This window comes from Doryrhamphus excisus, linkage group LG22 (assembly GCF_037039965.1).
Source record: "Doryrhamphus excisus strain RoL-2023G ecotype Guam linkage group LG22, RoL_Dexc_Guam_v1.1, whole genome shotgun sequence".
NCBI classification, from domain to species: Eukaryota; Metazoa; Chordata; class Actinopteri; order Syngnathiformes; family Syngnathidae; genus Doryrhamphus; species Doryrhamphus excisus.
The window spans coordinates 8,825,207-8,839,423 of NC_136378.1; the positions used below are offsets into that span (position 1 = coordinate 8,825,207).

Genomic DNA, 14,217 nt, shown 5'->3' on the forward strand with positions numbered 1-14,217 from the left:
AGGGGTGACCAGAGTATGGACCGGGGACCATTTGCAGTCTGAGGCTGTTTTTTTTTTTTTTTTATAAGCCTGCAGCAAATTCTATACACAATTCCAAACAACAAAAGAAAAATTGCAAATGCGCAAACCTCATTATCTGAAACTTTGGCATCGTTTAACAAGAGAATACAACATTCTAACTACATTTATAGGTCTGAAAAGTGGGAAAAAAGCATAACAGGTACCCTTTAAGAAAGAAAGAAATGTGTCTTCTAACATCGCAATTGTACGAGAATGAGCTTGTAATATTTGGAAAAATAATGGCTTCATGCAGCTCATTGTAGCACCGTGGCAAATGATTTGCTGAGAATACATGCATGATGGGAAACCATTTTTTAAATTCCTATTGCACTTGTTATGTATATTTCTTAGCTACCTTTTGGGTGTTAAGTTGCTGTGCGATGATTTTAGCATTCTTTCTAAAATGTCAGACTGTTACATTTCTTTATTTCTTCTTTTCTTAATTTATTTCAGACATGCATACTATGTTACTTTATTCTTTCTCACATATACACTTACAATATCTATTTATATATATATATATACATATACAGACACACATATATACATACATATACATACACACATATATACATATATACACATACATGCGTACACACAACACCTCATTACTACACATGTCTGAAAAGGAGCAGGAAGAAGCAAAGCTTATTAAATCCTACCCCTTCTCCACGCCATAGCAGTTACCAATTCAATAAGTGATTTTTTTCCACACATATAATCACAGAATCTTACATAAGACAAAACAACAAAAGAAGAGTGGGAACATCGGACACCCCAGCAAAACCCCAAGGCATTGCTGAAGCACACCACCAACCCCGCCAGTCAACCCACCTGGCCCCGACCCCTCAGGCATTTTCCAATGTGAATGTTTTCTCACAGCTCATGATTGACTCCGTGATGATGTGGACATGTGTGTCTTATAGTCCGGTGTGGCTTATATATGGCTCTAATTTTAGCACATGCAGCTTAAAAAAATAGAAGTACTTACTTTGATTATTCAGTATGTTTTAGCCTGTTTCTGTACAGACTGTAATTTTCGCTTATACTCATGCAGCAAACACAATGACTGCAATTAAACAGCTTTGAAAGCTGTACAAGGGTGACAACAGGCAAAGAGCCAAGACCGGGGCACTTTTCATGTCCGGTGACGGACAGGAGGCCATGTAGGCCACGGAGCAGATCTGCAGTCTGGATGTGCAGTCAGCCTTCCATGGTCTACAACATACTCTCTCTCTCTCGCCTCGAAAAGAAAGAGTCCACTTCCTCTGTCATGTGGACACAAGGCCGAGCTGAGCCAGGCGACCGCCTGACTGGCAGCGAGGCTTTGATTTCATTGTTCCTGTGAAGGGGGATGACATCCACTGCATCCCCGGTCCCCCTTCCACTATTGGGGCAGTTTAGTCTTTGCAACATCCTGCCAGGGGAGTGTCAAATTAAGGATGCAGCGACAAGACATCTGGGTCAGTTTCCTATGTTTAAATCCTCTGTCCCTGACTAAAACTTCCTGTACCTGCCTCACTCAATTTTTTTTTTTGCATGCCATCATTTTTAGCGCTGCCTGCAACACCCCCCCACCCCTGCTGAGGACTCCTCCAATGTCTGCGCGATGACTTCTATGATGAGGTAGTTAAAATTTCACTTTGAATACAAAAAGTACTAAAAATGAGAGCTGCTGTGATGTTTCAAAAAGTCCTAAAACTGTCAAAAGCGCCGCAACAGCCCAAAGGTCAGACTTTAAAGTGCGCTTGTTACCCGATTCCCGCTGCTGCAAGCTGAATCACCGCGGCAGGTTACGTTGGAGTACACGGTAAAGTATGCTGTGTCAACAGTTGTCAGCGGGAGGGAAGCTAGTCATTTCCCCGGTGGTGACTCTCCACCCGTGAGTCCCAAGCATCTTCAGTTGACAGCTAAAGCTGCCTGGTACTACAAAACCAATTGAAACAAAAATTGCAACCACGACTCTCGTTAAGCTTCTGAGTATTTTAATGAGGCTTGTTGCTAAGCAACATTACACTTTGGAGCGTTGTAATATTCATGTAATAGTCACACGTGTCTTGGGATGGCGGTTTCCATCAGAACATCATTGTAAGCCGAACAACCACAGTGTGCCTCGATGTTCCTCATAGTTTGACTCTGGTATCTTCCCCGGCTGGTCGCAAGACAACTGATTTTCCAAGATATTGGCGATATAACAAAAACTGTCCTTCCTTAGTAGTTCATTCTCTGCAAATGAGTGAAATTAAGGTATTCCAGTTGCTGACTGTAAAAACATAAAAACGTGCAAATTGTATGGAGGACAGAATAATGTAAATAGAAAAGAATTAAGGAATTAGAGAGCTGGTTGGAAGAAGGGAAGGCAAAGGAAGCTGGTTGAATGAAATGTAGTGGGCCTGGTTGAATGGATGGATGGCTGCAATAATACTGGATTAATGGCACAATGAATGGGAGCCACAATGAGAACACAGGAAAGGAAAAAGGAACAGTGTATTGAAGAAACCCGGTTGCATAGAATGAAGGAAGGATACACAAGTAGTGTAAAAGCTACAGTAAACCTCGGATATATCGGATTCAATTGTCCGATATAAGCGAAATCCGTTATATGCGTATACCGGAAAATGTCCGTTTTACGCATATATCGGATTTATATCCGGTATATGCGTAAATCGGATTTTATCCGTTATAACAAGGCACTTCCTTGACTATGTTTCCAATGTACGTGGACGCGCAGGCAACACTGCAAATGACGTCGTATAGCGGCCTGTCACGATTCGGCGAATCGAAGCGCCACGATGCGGCCATCTGATATATGCGAGGGAAATTTAATGGAAATGCATTGGAACGGGACTGGAGATTTTGTCCGAAATAGGCGAAATCTGTGATAAAAAATCCGATATATGCAATGAATTTTTATTGGAAATGCATTACAGAAAAATCGGTTCTTTTTTATCTGTCCGTTGTGAGCGAATTTCCGATATATCCGAGTCCGATATATCCGAGGTTTACTGTATTTATTAGTGTGTTCCTAAATTTCCAATATCTGTTGATTTATTTTTTGTTGTTGTTGTTTTGGGGCGGCACAGAACGGCGGTCTAGTGGTTAGCCGCAGACCTCACAGCTAGGAGACCAGGGTTCAATTCCACCCTCGACCATCTCTGTGTGGAGTTTACATGTTCTCCCCGTGCATGCGTGGGTTTTCTCCGGGTTCTCCGGTTTCCTCCAACATTCCAAAAACATGCTAGGTTAATTAGCGACGCCAAATTGTCCATAGGTATGAATGTGAGTGTGAATGGTTGTTTGTCTATATGTGCCATGTGATTGGCTGGCGACCAGTCCAGGGTGTACACCGCCTCTCGCCCAAAGACAGCTGGGATAGGCTCCAGCACCCCCGCGAAAAAGCGGTAGAAAATGAATGAATGAATGTTGTTGTTTTGTTTGGATTGCTTGATAATATTTTCTTGTTATTTGTTTAGTTGTTTATCATGTTTTTTGGGGTTAATTAGTAGTTAATTCGTGGGTTTGTTTCATTGGATAACACCCTGGGCACCTGCAATATATTTAGGTAGGCAGTGTTTGCTTGCTTGGTAATAAAAGGAAATAAGAAGAAACGGAACAAGATTGTTTTCACAATGACTCTTTTGCCTGCGTAAAACAAAACCCGTATAATTTTGATTATAGTTTAAGTTACGTTTATTTTTTGAAGGACAAATAGCCACTACAGGTAGCATGGTGGTGGTTGGTTAATTCCATTCAAAAGTGACACATTTAAGTAAAAAAAAAAAAAAAAAACATGAAGTCCGAAAAATGAAAGCACACACATGGTTTCCATTACCTATCTTCCAAACTAATGAGGACACATTTTTGGCCTTTTCTACAAATTCCTGCAGTTGAAAGAGCTTATCTCTCAGCTGTAGTCATACTTGACATGAAAGTGAGTGACCAGACATCTATATGCCCAAAGAGGCCTTGCTGCTCCACACGAGTGATGAATGAAGCACCAGCCTTCATTTATTTGTACTGCACAGGGCTTCCCCACATGGAACAGCAGAATTCCTCTCACATACGTGCCGATATAACAAAATATTCCAATGACATGCCCTCTTGGAGTCCTGAGGTTCAATCATGAGATCGGTGCATGGAATAGTTGGCTATTGTTGGCTCAAACAAGTCAACCATATAAGTAGTCTGCCACAATAATACCAAGAAATGAGAGTCCGATTTCGGTATATGATCTGAAAATATGCGTACAGAAAACATCTTCAAGCAACATTAAAGCCAAAGATCATTCTGCTCTCTTGCATGTCACTTTAATATTTAATCAGCACGTTTTTAAATAGCTAATTACACTCCAACGTAACTCCAGATTCATTTCTATTTCATCTTTTAGACACCGAAAGTAGACATTGTGATACCACTGGCAAATCTGATAGAAGCAGGACACTTCAAACCGAAGGAGTCGCATCAATAGGAGATACTTTGGAGCTCCACAAATGGAACGATGCTTCCCTCATCAAGCCTCGATCTCACGTCTTAACATTACAAGGGCTTGTGGGGCCCGCAGGAACAACGACCACACTCACGCTCACGCTCGATGTTCGTAATGATGCAAAAAGCCAGTGGGGATATCATGCTTGCATCGCACTCACACATCGACTGTTCATTTCATTTCTTGCATGTCTTTGCTTGAAAGAACATGGACGTGTTAAGAGGGTTAGGGGAAGCCCAGCAGCACAAATTTGTGTTTACCGTACATATAGTACATACGTAAATAGTGCATAGCGCATATAGGAAATCCATCCGGAACATGCTTAGCCCACACACTGCTACCAAACTTCATAGGCTTCAGCAGGGATGTCCAATGAAACAATAAAATGAGAAAAGAAAAAGCTAAAAATTATTCTAAATCAGAAATAAAGTCAAAATATTAGGAAAAAAAAGTAGCAATATTACAAGTAACATAGCAAATTAATCTCCATCTGTCTCTCTCACACCAACTACCCTCATGTCCTCCTTCACTACATCCATAAACCTCCTCTTTGGTCTTCCTCTACGCCTCCTACCTGGCAGCATTCTTCTACCAATATATTCACTAAATCTCCTCGGGACATGTCCCAACCATCTCAGTCTGGCCTCTATGACTTTATCTCCAAGGCCTCTAACATGTAATGTTCCTCTGATGTACTCGTTCCTGATCCTATCCATCCCGGTCACTCCCAATGTGAATCTCAGCATGAATGCAATTGCAAAAATGCAATTTTATGAGAATAAAATCATAATATTATGAGGAGAAACATTCATTCATTTTCTACTGCTTTTTCCTCACAAGGGTTGCGGGGGTGCTGGAGCCTATCCCAGCTGTCTTCGGGCGAGAGGCGGGGTACACCCTGGACTGGTCGCCAGCCGATCACAGGGCACATATAGACAAACAACCATTCACACTCACATTCATACCTATGGACAATTTGGAGTCGCTAATTAACCTAGCATGTTTTTGGAATGTGGGAGGAAACCGGAGTACTCGGCGAAAACCCACGCATGCACGGGGAGAACATGCAAACTCCACACAGAGATGGCCGAGGGTGGAATTGAACCCTGGTCTCCTAGCTGTGAGGTCTGCGCGCTAACCACTCGACCGCCGTGCCTGCCTTGAGAAACATTATATTCAAATTTAAAGTAAAAAAATTAGTTGAAATGACTAAAAACAAATTATTATGCATTACTTTCTGAAGTCATAATATTATGAGAAACAAACAAAACAAATAAATAAACAACTACAACAGAAATAGCAGAAGTAAAAACATCTTTTTAGCATATCTACATGGGTTGGTTTACAAAATGTAAAATATAAAAATGAAAACAACATCAATACTACACCCAGACGCCCCCTAATGATGAGTATATACTCACGGTCTGTGAGGTACCCAACATCTGTCATCTTTCGTACTGAAAAGCAGAAAGCCCCAAACATGCTGGACACTTAGTTCTTTGCACGATGATGGAGAAATAGCAATGCTATCAGACGCTGTTTATGCTTGACTACCTGCATTCACGCAGTAACGTGTAATCACGCAATCATCAGTCTCACCGCCATGACTCATCTCTGATATGACATTTAGATGACTGATTCACGTTTTTTTTGACGTGGGGACATTGCAGGTTGGAATGACAGGCCTGCTTATTTAACTTCTCAAAGGCCACACTGTGGGAGTGGGCACAGGTGTTATTGAAGTAAGAAAAAAATTATTTAAAGGGCATGCGTCTCTCTACTTTGCGATTCCACGTCTGATTCGCTTTTGTGTAGTCTTTAAGGTAGGATTTTGGTCAAATTCCAAATTGCTTTTTTTTTTGTCAAATGTCATCAATGTGAGTACTTATATTTTGGGATTATAATTTGACAAATCCTCTTTTCCTCAATTGAACAATAGAGTGATGAACAACTTCAACAGAGACATTAAGTCCCTTTTAAGAAAGACCGGGAACACTCTAAGCTGCACTCCCACATCACGCAGTCAGTGACAGGGCACCAGTGGGCTTTCTGCCACTTACTTTTGAGCTACAGTTCACAGCCAAATCACATGCAGCAACAAAAATGAGTAGGTGACAACCCTTCTCTTTTCACCAAAGTAAGACACATCAGACCCCGAGGGCCTCCTTCCACATGTCAGTCCAATCTATATCAGTCACCCGCCCTCCTACATTGCATCCATAGTGCGACCCCCATGCACTAACTGTGTTGTCTCTTCACTTCATTAACATCATATGCATGGTTGACAAACATGACAACACAAAGTTGGACTTCATGCATGCCTGGATATGAGGGGGACAGCTCATTGTTTTAGAAAAAACACATTTCTGAGAAGTTCAGGATAGAAGTGTAATTATAATGGGGAAATGTGTATAAGAATAAGTCATGAATGAACACAACAAACAAAAAAAAACTGTTGACAACATCAGGGGAAAGGTTGAATCCGATTTGTAGTGGTGATCTCTGTAGTGGTTGGGTGATGCAAGGACACATTTGATTTGGTTTAGAGCATGGGTCTCAAACACGCGGCCCGCGGGCCAAATGTGGCACGCAGGACACTAGTTTGAGGCCCCCGCCTTGATATGAAAGTTTAATATTAGTGCGGCCTGTGCAAGTTTGATATGGATGCTGTATGGTATCATGTACCCAGAAAAAATTATTACGTTTGATTAATGTTCATGTTAAAGGTTAAATAACTGTTAATAGTTATCCTCCCTATCCGTGTGGAAGTGGTAAGTTTTTGGCTATTTAAGTTTAAAGGAATAACTTGAAGGATACCGTTTAGGTCGCTAGGTCTCTAGTTTGCGAGTTAGCATGTGTCTCAAGACCCTGCAGTTGCGCAATATGTTGTAAATAAAAAAAATATAAATGTGACTATAGTCGTGTTTTGTCATGTCTACAGGGCTCTAATAATGCTTTGTTCATTTTAATCTGAAAAAAATAATTTGTCTACCCACCAACTATATGTGGTTTCTATTATTTGCCGTTTTATTATTATTATTATTATTATATTTATTTATTACTGATTGATTTTCTTTATTCTTGATTTGTTTATTTATTTTCATCTCATTTTGTGCAGAAAAATAAAAATTAAGATATTTGAGAACAGTGGAATGTTTTATCAGAGCTTTTATTGTAGAAAATCGGAACCAAAGCACTGAAAAAGTTTGTATATTTTTCTGTTTTTAATAAATGCGTTTTTTTGGACAAAGTCGTGCGTCATTAAAAGGGGTTTTGATGAATTTGCGAATTTGCGTAAACGCAACATCTCAACATCCTGGAGCACACAGTGTAGTCAAAATATTATTGCATATGTATATTGTACACATTTTCATTTATAAATAGACATGAAAGTCTATTCATTGTAAAATTACAACTAAATAAAGTCTATATCAATCTATATCTATCTAGCATTAGCTATAATTAGCTATATCAAGTATCTAAACTAGACATATCATAAATGTGATAGGGAAGCCATTAAGTTAAATGCTAACAAATGGCGTCTATAACACTAATAGGTCACATTATAACATGAAACTTTGACTAAACTTTCAGCCGTGTTGTAAAAAAGTCTCCTCACCTGATGCGTAAACAATTCCAATCCAAGTCCGACAGAAAAAGTTTAAATGTGTCTTCATCTCCAATAACTCCAAAAACTCCACAATGCAACAGGTTGAAAGATGTTTCCACTAAATCTTTTTTTTTTGTAGTCTGCCGAGGAGTTTCTTGCATTTAGAGTCCACACACAGAGGACAAACCTCAGGTGAAGTTCGGCCAGTCGATGTGGAGTGGATACAGGACAAATCCCAAATGCTACGGGGGGGGGTCGGTTAGGGGGGAGTGGGGGTCTAATGTGTGGAAAAGGATGCATAGGAAGTGAATAGGAATTACAATGAATTCCCTTTCCTTGGCTCGTCACTGGAGCGCGTGCACACCCGCTGAAGTGAAGTGATCACAGCAGTCGCGTGCGCGTGCTACATGACAACACAATGTTTGTGTTCCTCTTCCTTAAAGGAAAACTACACTTTTGGGAATTTTGCCCATCATCCACAATCCTAATGTAGATGTGTCTTTCTTTTTTTTCTGTGCGTTCTAAAGATATAAAAACAGATAAAAAAAAAAAGAAAGAGGTTGAACACATAAAGGGACACACACATTTACTAACATGTTGATGCAGGTTTTTGTTAGTTTTTTCTTTACAATTATGTTTTTGGTGGTACGGTGGTCGAGTGGTTAGCGCGCAGACCTCACAGCTAGGAGACCAGAGTTCAATTCCGCCCTCGACCGTTTCTCCGGGTTTTCTCCGGGTACTCCGGCTTCCTCACACATTTTCCAAAAACATACTAAGTTAATTAGCGACTCCAAATTGTCCATGAGTGTGAATGGTTGTTTGTCTATATGTGCCCTGTGATTGGCTGGCGACCCAGTCCAGGGTGTACCCCGCCTCTCGCCCAAAGACAGCTGGGATAGGCTCCAGCACCCCCTGCGACCCTTGTGAGGAAAAAACGGTAGAAAATGAATGAATGAATGTTTACATTTACAAACATGTTGATGCAGGTTTTTGTTAGTTTTTTCGGCGGTACGGCGGTCAAGTGGTTAGCGCACGAACCTCACAGCTAGGAGACAAGGGTTCAATCCCTCCCTCGGCCATCTCTGTGTGGAGTTTGCATGTTCTCCCCGTGCATGTGTGGGTTTTCTCCGGGTACTCCGGTTTCCTCCCACATTCCAAAAACATGCTAGGTTAATTGTTGACTCCAAATTGTCCATAGGTATGAATGTGAGTGTGAATGGTTGTTTGTCTATATGTGCCCTGTGATTGGCTGGCGACCAGTCCAGGATGTACCCCGCCTACAATATAGACGAAACATCTTGCTAACAGCATACAAAATTGTGCCATTATGGAATACTGGAAATGCATCATGGTTTGAAAGGGTACTGCAACAATAACTTCAACAAGCATACAAAAACGCCACAGTATAACGGAACGGCACCAGGATGACAAAAGCATGGTTACAGGAGTGAAATAACACGTGTGTCACAGAATAATTAATTTTCTCCAACCTATAGTTTAATTGGCGGGCGTGGATGTATTCTAATTGGCCCGTAACACATTTGAAAAATACATTTTAAATATAAAAAAAAACAATAAATTGCGGGGAAAACACAGCAAAAATGACAAAAAAACAACAACAGTAATTTCATGCTAAATAATTTTTTAATATTAGAAGAAAAGTAAAAAAAAGAAAAAAAAAGAGGGAAAGTGAGATGACAACATTTATAGTAAAGATGTACAATGCAAATATATCAAATAAAGGGTTTATTTTGTGCATATTTTCTTTTCTGTAAGCAAAGACTACATAGCCTTCTTGGCTGAATGAACTATTCTGTATGTCTTTGTGCTTTTGGCTAAATATTTTGGAGGAATTTCAAATTGCTCTGCATTCCTCTAAGTCAGAAGACATTCTTCCAAAATTACCACAGATATTCAGAAGAGGCATTTAAGAGGCAAATACACGCAGAATAAATCACATTCTTGCAGACATTCTCTACTGTATTTTCTCCCTTGGTCAGCTGTTATTTATCCTCAAGGTAATAAATCTGTAGAATATCCTGTCAGTTTTATCTGTGCAGGTCAAATGTTTGTTATTAATTTTTGGAAACACAAAAAAGCCTACTTTGTTTCATACTGTCTAAATTCCTAGCAAAAGAAACAAACTTCTTGCTGAGTCTGTACTCACTTTGTACTGTCTGCAGAATGTAAATGAACAACAACTTATCTGGGTGAAAAACAAAGTTTTCTTGAAAGTAAAAAAACAACAACAAGTACAAGCTTTGTTGTGCTCCTCAATCTGGTTGACTTCCTGCAGTGTAATTGCTTTGTGTCCCCTCTAGACAAGTGAGTCCCTTAAATGTGATTGTGCAAACAGATAGAGGCCCTTCCAACATGAGTAATACATGATGGACACATGTTTTGCAGGCAGCTGCGGGTCTCACTTATCATCATTTCTGCAACCTGGAGCCAAGTGAAGCAGAGGGACGATCACTTTTTCAACCCAGCATGATAAATGCGCATGGAGAAACAGTATGTGCAATTATTTTTTCCTCATTTTGGAATTCTTTTTGAATCACCAGTGAAGCTGCATGCCGTGTTTCCTAACAAAATCACTATACTATCAAATTGATTATGTTGTTATAGTCAGCAGAGCGGCTGCACGGTGGTTGAGTGGTTAGCACGCAGGCCTCGCAGCCAGGAGACCCGAGTTCAATTCCACCCTCGGCCATCTCTGTGTGGAGTTTGCATGTTCTCCCCGTGCATGCGTGGGTTTTCTGCCCACATTCCAAAAACATGCTAGGTTAATTAGCGACTCCAAATTGTCCATAGGTATGAATGTGAGTGTGAATGGTTGTTTGTCTATATGTGCCCTGTGATTGGCTGGCCACCGGTCCAGGGTGTACCCCACCTCTCGCCTGAAGACAGCTGGGATAGGCTCCAGTACCCCCCACGACCCTCGTGAGGATAAGCGGCAGAAAATGAATGAATGAATGTGTTCTCCTCCTATTTTGTGTGGAAGTGGTTACTTTTTGGCTTCTTATTTTGTCTTTCCCCACCCTCTGCCATCTCTGTGTGGAGTTTGCATGTTCTCCCTGTGCATGCGTGGGTTTTTTCCGGGTACTCCGGTTTCCTCCCACATTCCAAAAAAAAACATGCTAGGTTAATTAGCGACTCCAAATTGTCCATAGGTATGAATGTGAGTGTGAATGGTTGTTTGTCTATATGTGCCCTGTGATTGGCTGGCCACCAGTCCAGGGTGTACCCCACCTCTCGCCTGAAGACAGCTGGGATAGGCTCCAGTACCCCCCACGACCCTCGTGAGGATAAGCGGTAGAAAATGAATGAATGAATGTGTTCTCCTCCTATTTTGTGTGGAAGTGGTTACTTTTTGGCTTCTTATTTTGTCTTTCCCCACCCTCTGCCATCTCTGTGTGGAGTTTGCATGTTCTCCCTGTGCATGCGTGGGTTTTTTCCGGGTACTCCGGTTTCCTCCCACATTCCAAAAACATGCTAGGTTAATTAGCGACTCCAAATTGTCCATATCTATGAATGTGAGTGTGAATGGTTGTTTGTCTATATGTGCCCTGTGATTGGCTGGCCACCAGTCCAGGGTGTACCCCACCTCTCGCCTGAAGACAGCTGGGATAGGCTCCAGTACCCCCCACGACCCTCGTGAGGATAAGCGGCAGAAAATGAATGAATGAATGCGTTCTCCTCCTATTTTGTGTGGAAGTGGTTACTTTTTGGCTTCTTATTTTGTCTTTCCCCACCCTCTGCCATCTCTGTGTGGAGTTTGCATGTTCTCCCTGTGCATGCGTGGGTTTTTTCCGGGTACTCCGGTTTCCTCCCACATTCCAAAAAAAAAACATGCTAGGTTAATTAGCGACTCCAAATTGTCCATAGGTATGAATGTGAGTGTGAATGGTTGTTTGTCTATATGTGCCCTGTGATTGGCTGGCCACCAGTCCAGGGTGTACCCCACCTCTCGCCTGAAGACAGCTGGGATAGGCTCCAGTACCCCCCACGACCCTCGTGAGGATAAGCGGCAGAAAATGAATGAATGAATGTGTTCTCCTCCTATTTTGTGTGGAAGTGGTTACTTTTTGGCTTCTTATTTTGTCTTTCCCCACCCTCTGCCATCTCTGTGTGGAGTTTGCATGTTCTCCCCGTGCATGCGTGGGTTTTTTCCGGGTACTCTGGTTTCCTCCCACATTCCAAAAACATGCTAGGTTAATTAGCAACTCCAAATTGTCCATATCTATGAATGTGAGTGTGAATGGTTGTTTGTCTATATGTGCCCTGTGATTGGCTGGCCACCAGTCCAGGGTGTACCCCGCCTCTCGCCCGAAGACAGCTGGGATAGGAAAGTAACACTGACAGCGACAAGAGAGAGGCTGACAAAGTGTGTGACAAAGAAAGTATGAGGCTATTCAATTGCAATAACAGCGATGGATGACTTTTCTGGTAGGCTATTGTTTTACTAGTCATGTTACATGGATTTATTGGAAAAAAAATATTATTTTTTTTTGACATGAACACCCACGGCTTCTAAACCTGTGTACTGGACTTAGTTGATGCTCTTATAGGCCAAGTCCAAACTCTGTTATAGCTCTGAAACTACCTCTGAATTTAGACCCCAAGCCATTTAAACTTGGCTAATGGATAAACTGCAGGCACAAAGAAACGTGTAATAACATAACCAGGCGGTCATGAGATCATTGTGTGTGATTTCCCTCAGATCCCCAGTGGCAATGCACCTCTGCGACCTTAAAGCACAATGTTGAGATTGAATGGCTGTAATTAAAATGTTCCCCAGCACATCCAACACACCCACGCCCCCACCACCCACCGACCCCCAGGCTCCACATCTTCAGAGGAAGATAAACACACTAAATCATGTTGATAGTTTAGCAAAACGTTATGCAGGGAATTCCCAAATCTCATCCCAAATATAAAACCAATAATATCATAAAATTGAGAAAACACTCAAGTGTCCAATATAACATTGCATTGCGCACATCAGCATTTAGAAGAGGCCATTTGTGCAAAAAAAAAAAAAAGCGATAACAAAAAAACAGCCGCGATGTCTCTGCAGTGCCATTGTGCATCTTTTCACAAAAGATGCAAGTTTATAATCCTCTAGGCTCCCAAGGGACAACTTATAATGTCAAGGGCCCGTCCTTGAGGTGCCAACACTCCATCCGGCCCATCTTCAGGCCAGGAAACACATTAGGCATCCACAAGTTGACACGAAGGAAGGATGTAGATCATGCTTAAAAGTGGTTCAGCCTCCCGCCGAGGTGCATGCCAATGGGCTAGTCCTGCATAATGCGCCATGCCAGGACTGTCAAATAGAAATCATTTATCTTTTTTGCTTGGATTGTGCCTGCAAACATCTCTCATCTGTCATGCAATACCTTTGGCAAGATTATTTCTGAGGAGAAAGCATTTGCAGTATTACCAAGTCTGATAGTATCATTGTTGGAAATGTTGTTTTGATCATGTTTGTTGGAAGGATTGTAAAAAAAAAAAAAAAAAAACACTACCAGTTTCCATGAAACCGTGTACTAGGGTGGCTTGTTGCTGAGCAATAAGTTCTTCTGCATTGTTGTGATTTTGCCACAATTCAACTTTTCCTCCCACCCTAGAATGCAGTCTCCAATCTGTCTGTCTATTCTCGAAACAGAAAGTAACCAAAATACTGTTTACAATGAATGCCCCTTTTTTTCCATTGTACAGTGTATACTGTGCCTTGTTTTGATACTGCGGTACTTGCTATTGTAGCCCAACCAAAAGCAGGTACTACCAGGTATCTTTTCCATCCAGGCTTCCAAGCTGTCATCATATGTGAGACCCCCTTTCGGTACCCTCCACCAACAGCACACACATAAATTCTTATACAGTAATCCCTCGCAGTTAATTGGTTCCAGACCCGACCGCGATAAGTGAATTTACTTTTAGGATTCCTTTATAAATTGAAATTTTTTCATAGTTATAGTATACAAAAACTGTTTACAATCCTCTAAATAAGTTTTTTAACATGATGAAAGCCATCTACACCAGGGGTCTCAAACACGTG

The 14,217-nt window shown here is 41.3% G+C and overlaps 1 protein-coding gene and 1 long non-coding RNA gene across 3 annotated transcripts in view; one reads left to right on the forward strand and one right to left on the reverse strand.

Annotated features, from left to right (window-relative positions):
- flt4 (fms related receptor tyrosine kinase 4) overlaps positions 1–8,274 on the reverse strand; it is a 59,375-nt gene extending 51,101 nt beyond the window's left edge. Inside the window, exon 1 of the mRNA XM_058063205.2 lies at positions 8,166–8,274. Coding sequence (XP_057919188.2) covers positions 8,166–8,223 — 58 coding nt within the window. The 5' untranslated portion in view covers positions 8,224–8,274. The remainder of the gene's footprint in view (positions 1–8,165) is intronic.
- LOC131110272 (uncharacterized) overlaps positions 1–10,649 on the forward strand; it is a 61,760-nt gene extending 51,111 nt beyond the window's left edge. For both annotated transcript variants that reach the window (XR_009120865.2, XR_013625253.1), the window contains exon 4: positions 10,563–10,649. This is a non-coding gene — a long non-coding RNA (uncharacterized LOC131110272). The remainder of the gene's footprint in view (positions 1–10,562) is intronic.
- The last annotated feature ends 3,568 nt before the right edge of the window (positions 10,650–14,217 follow it).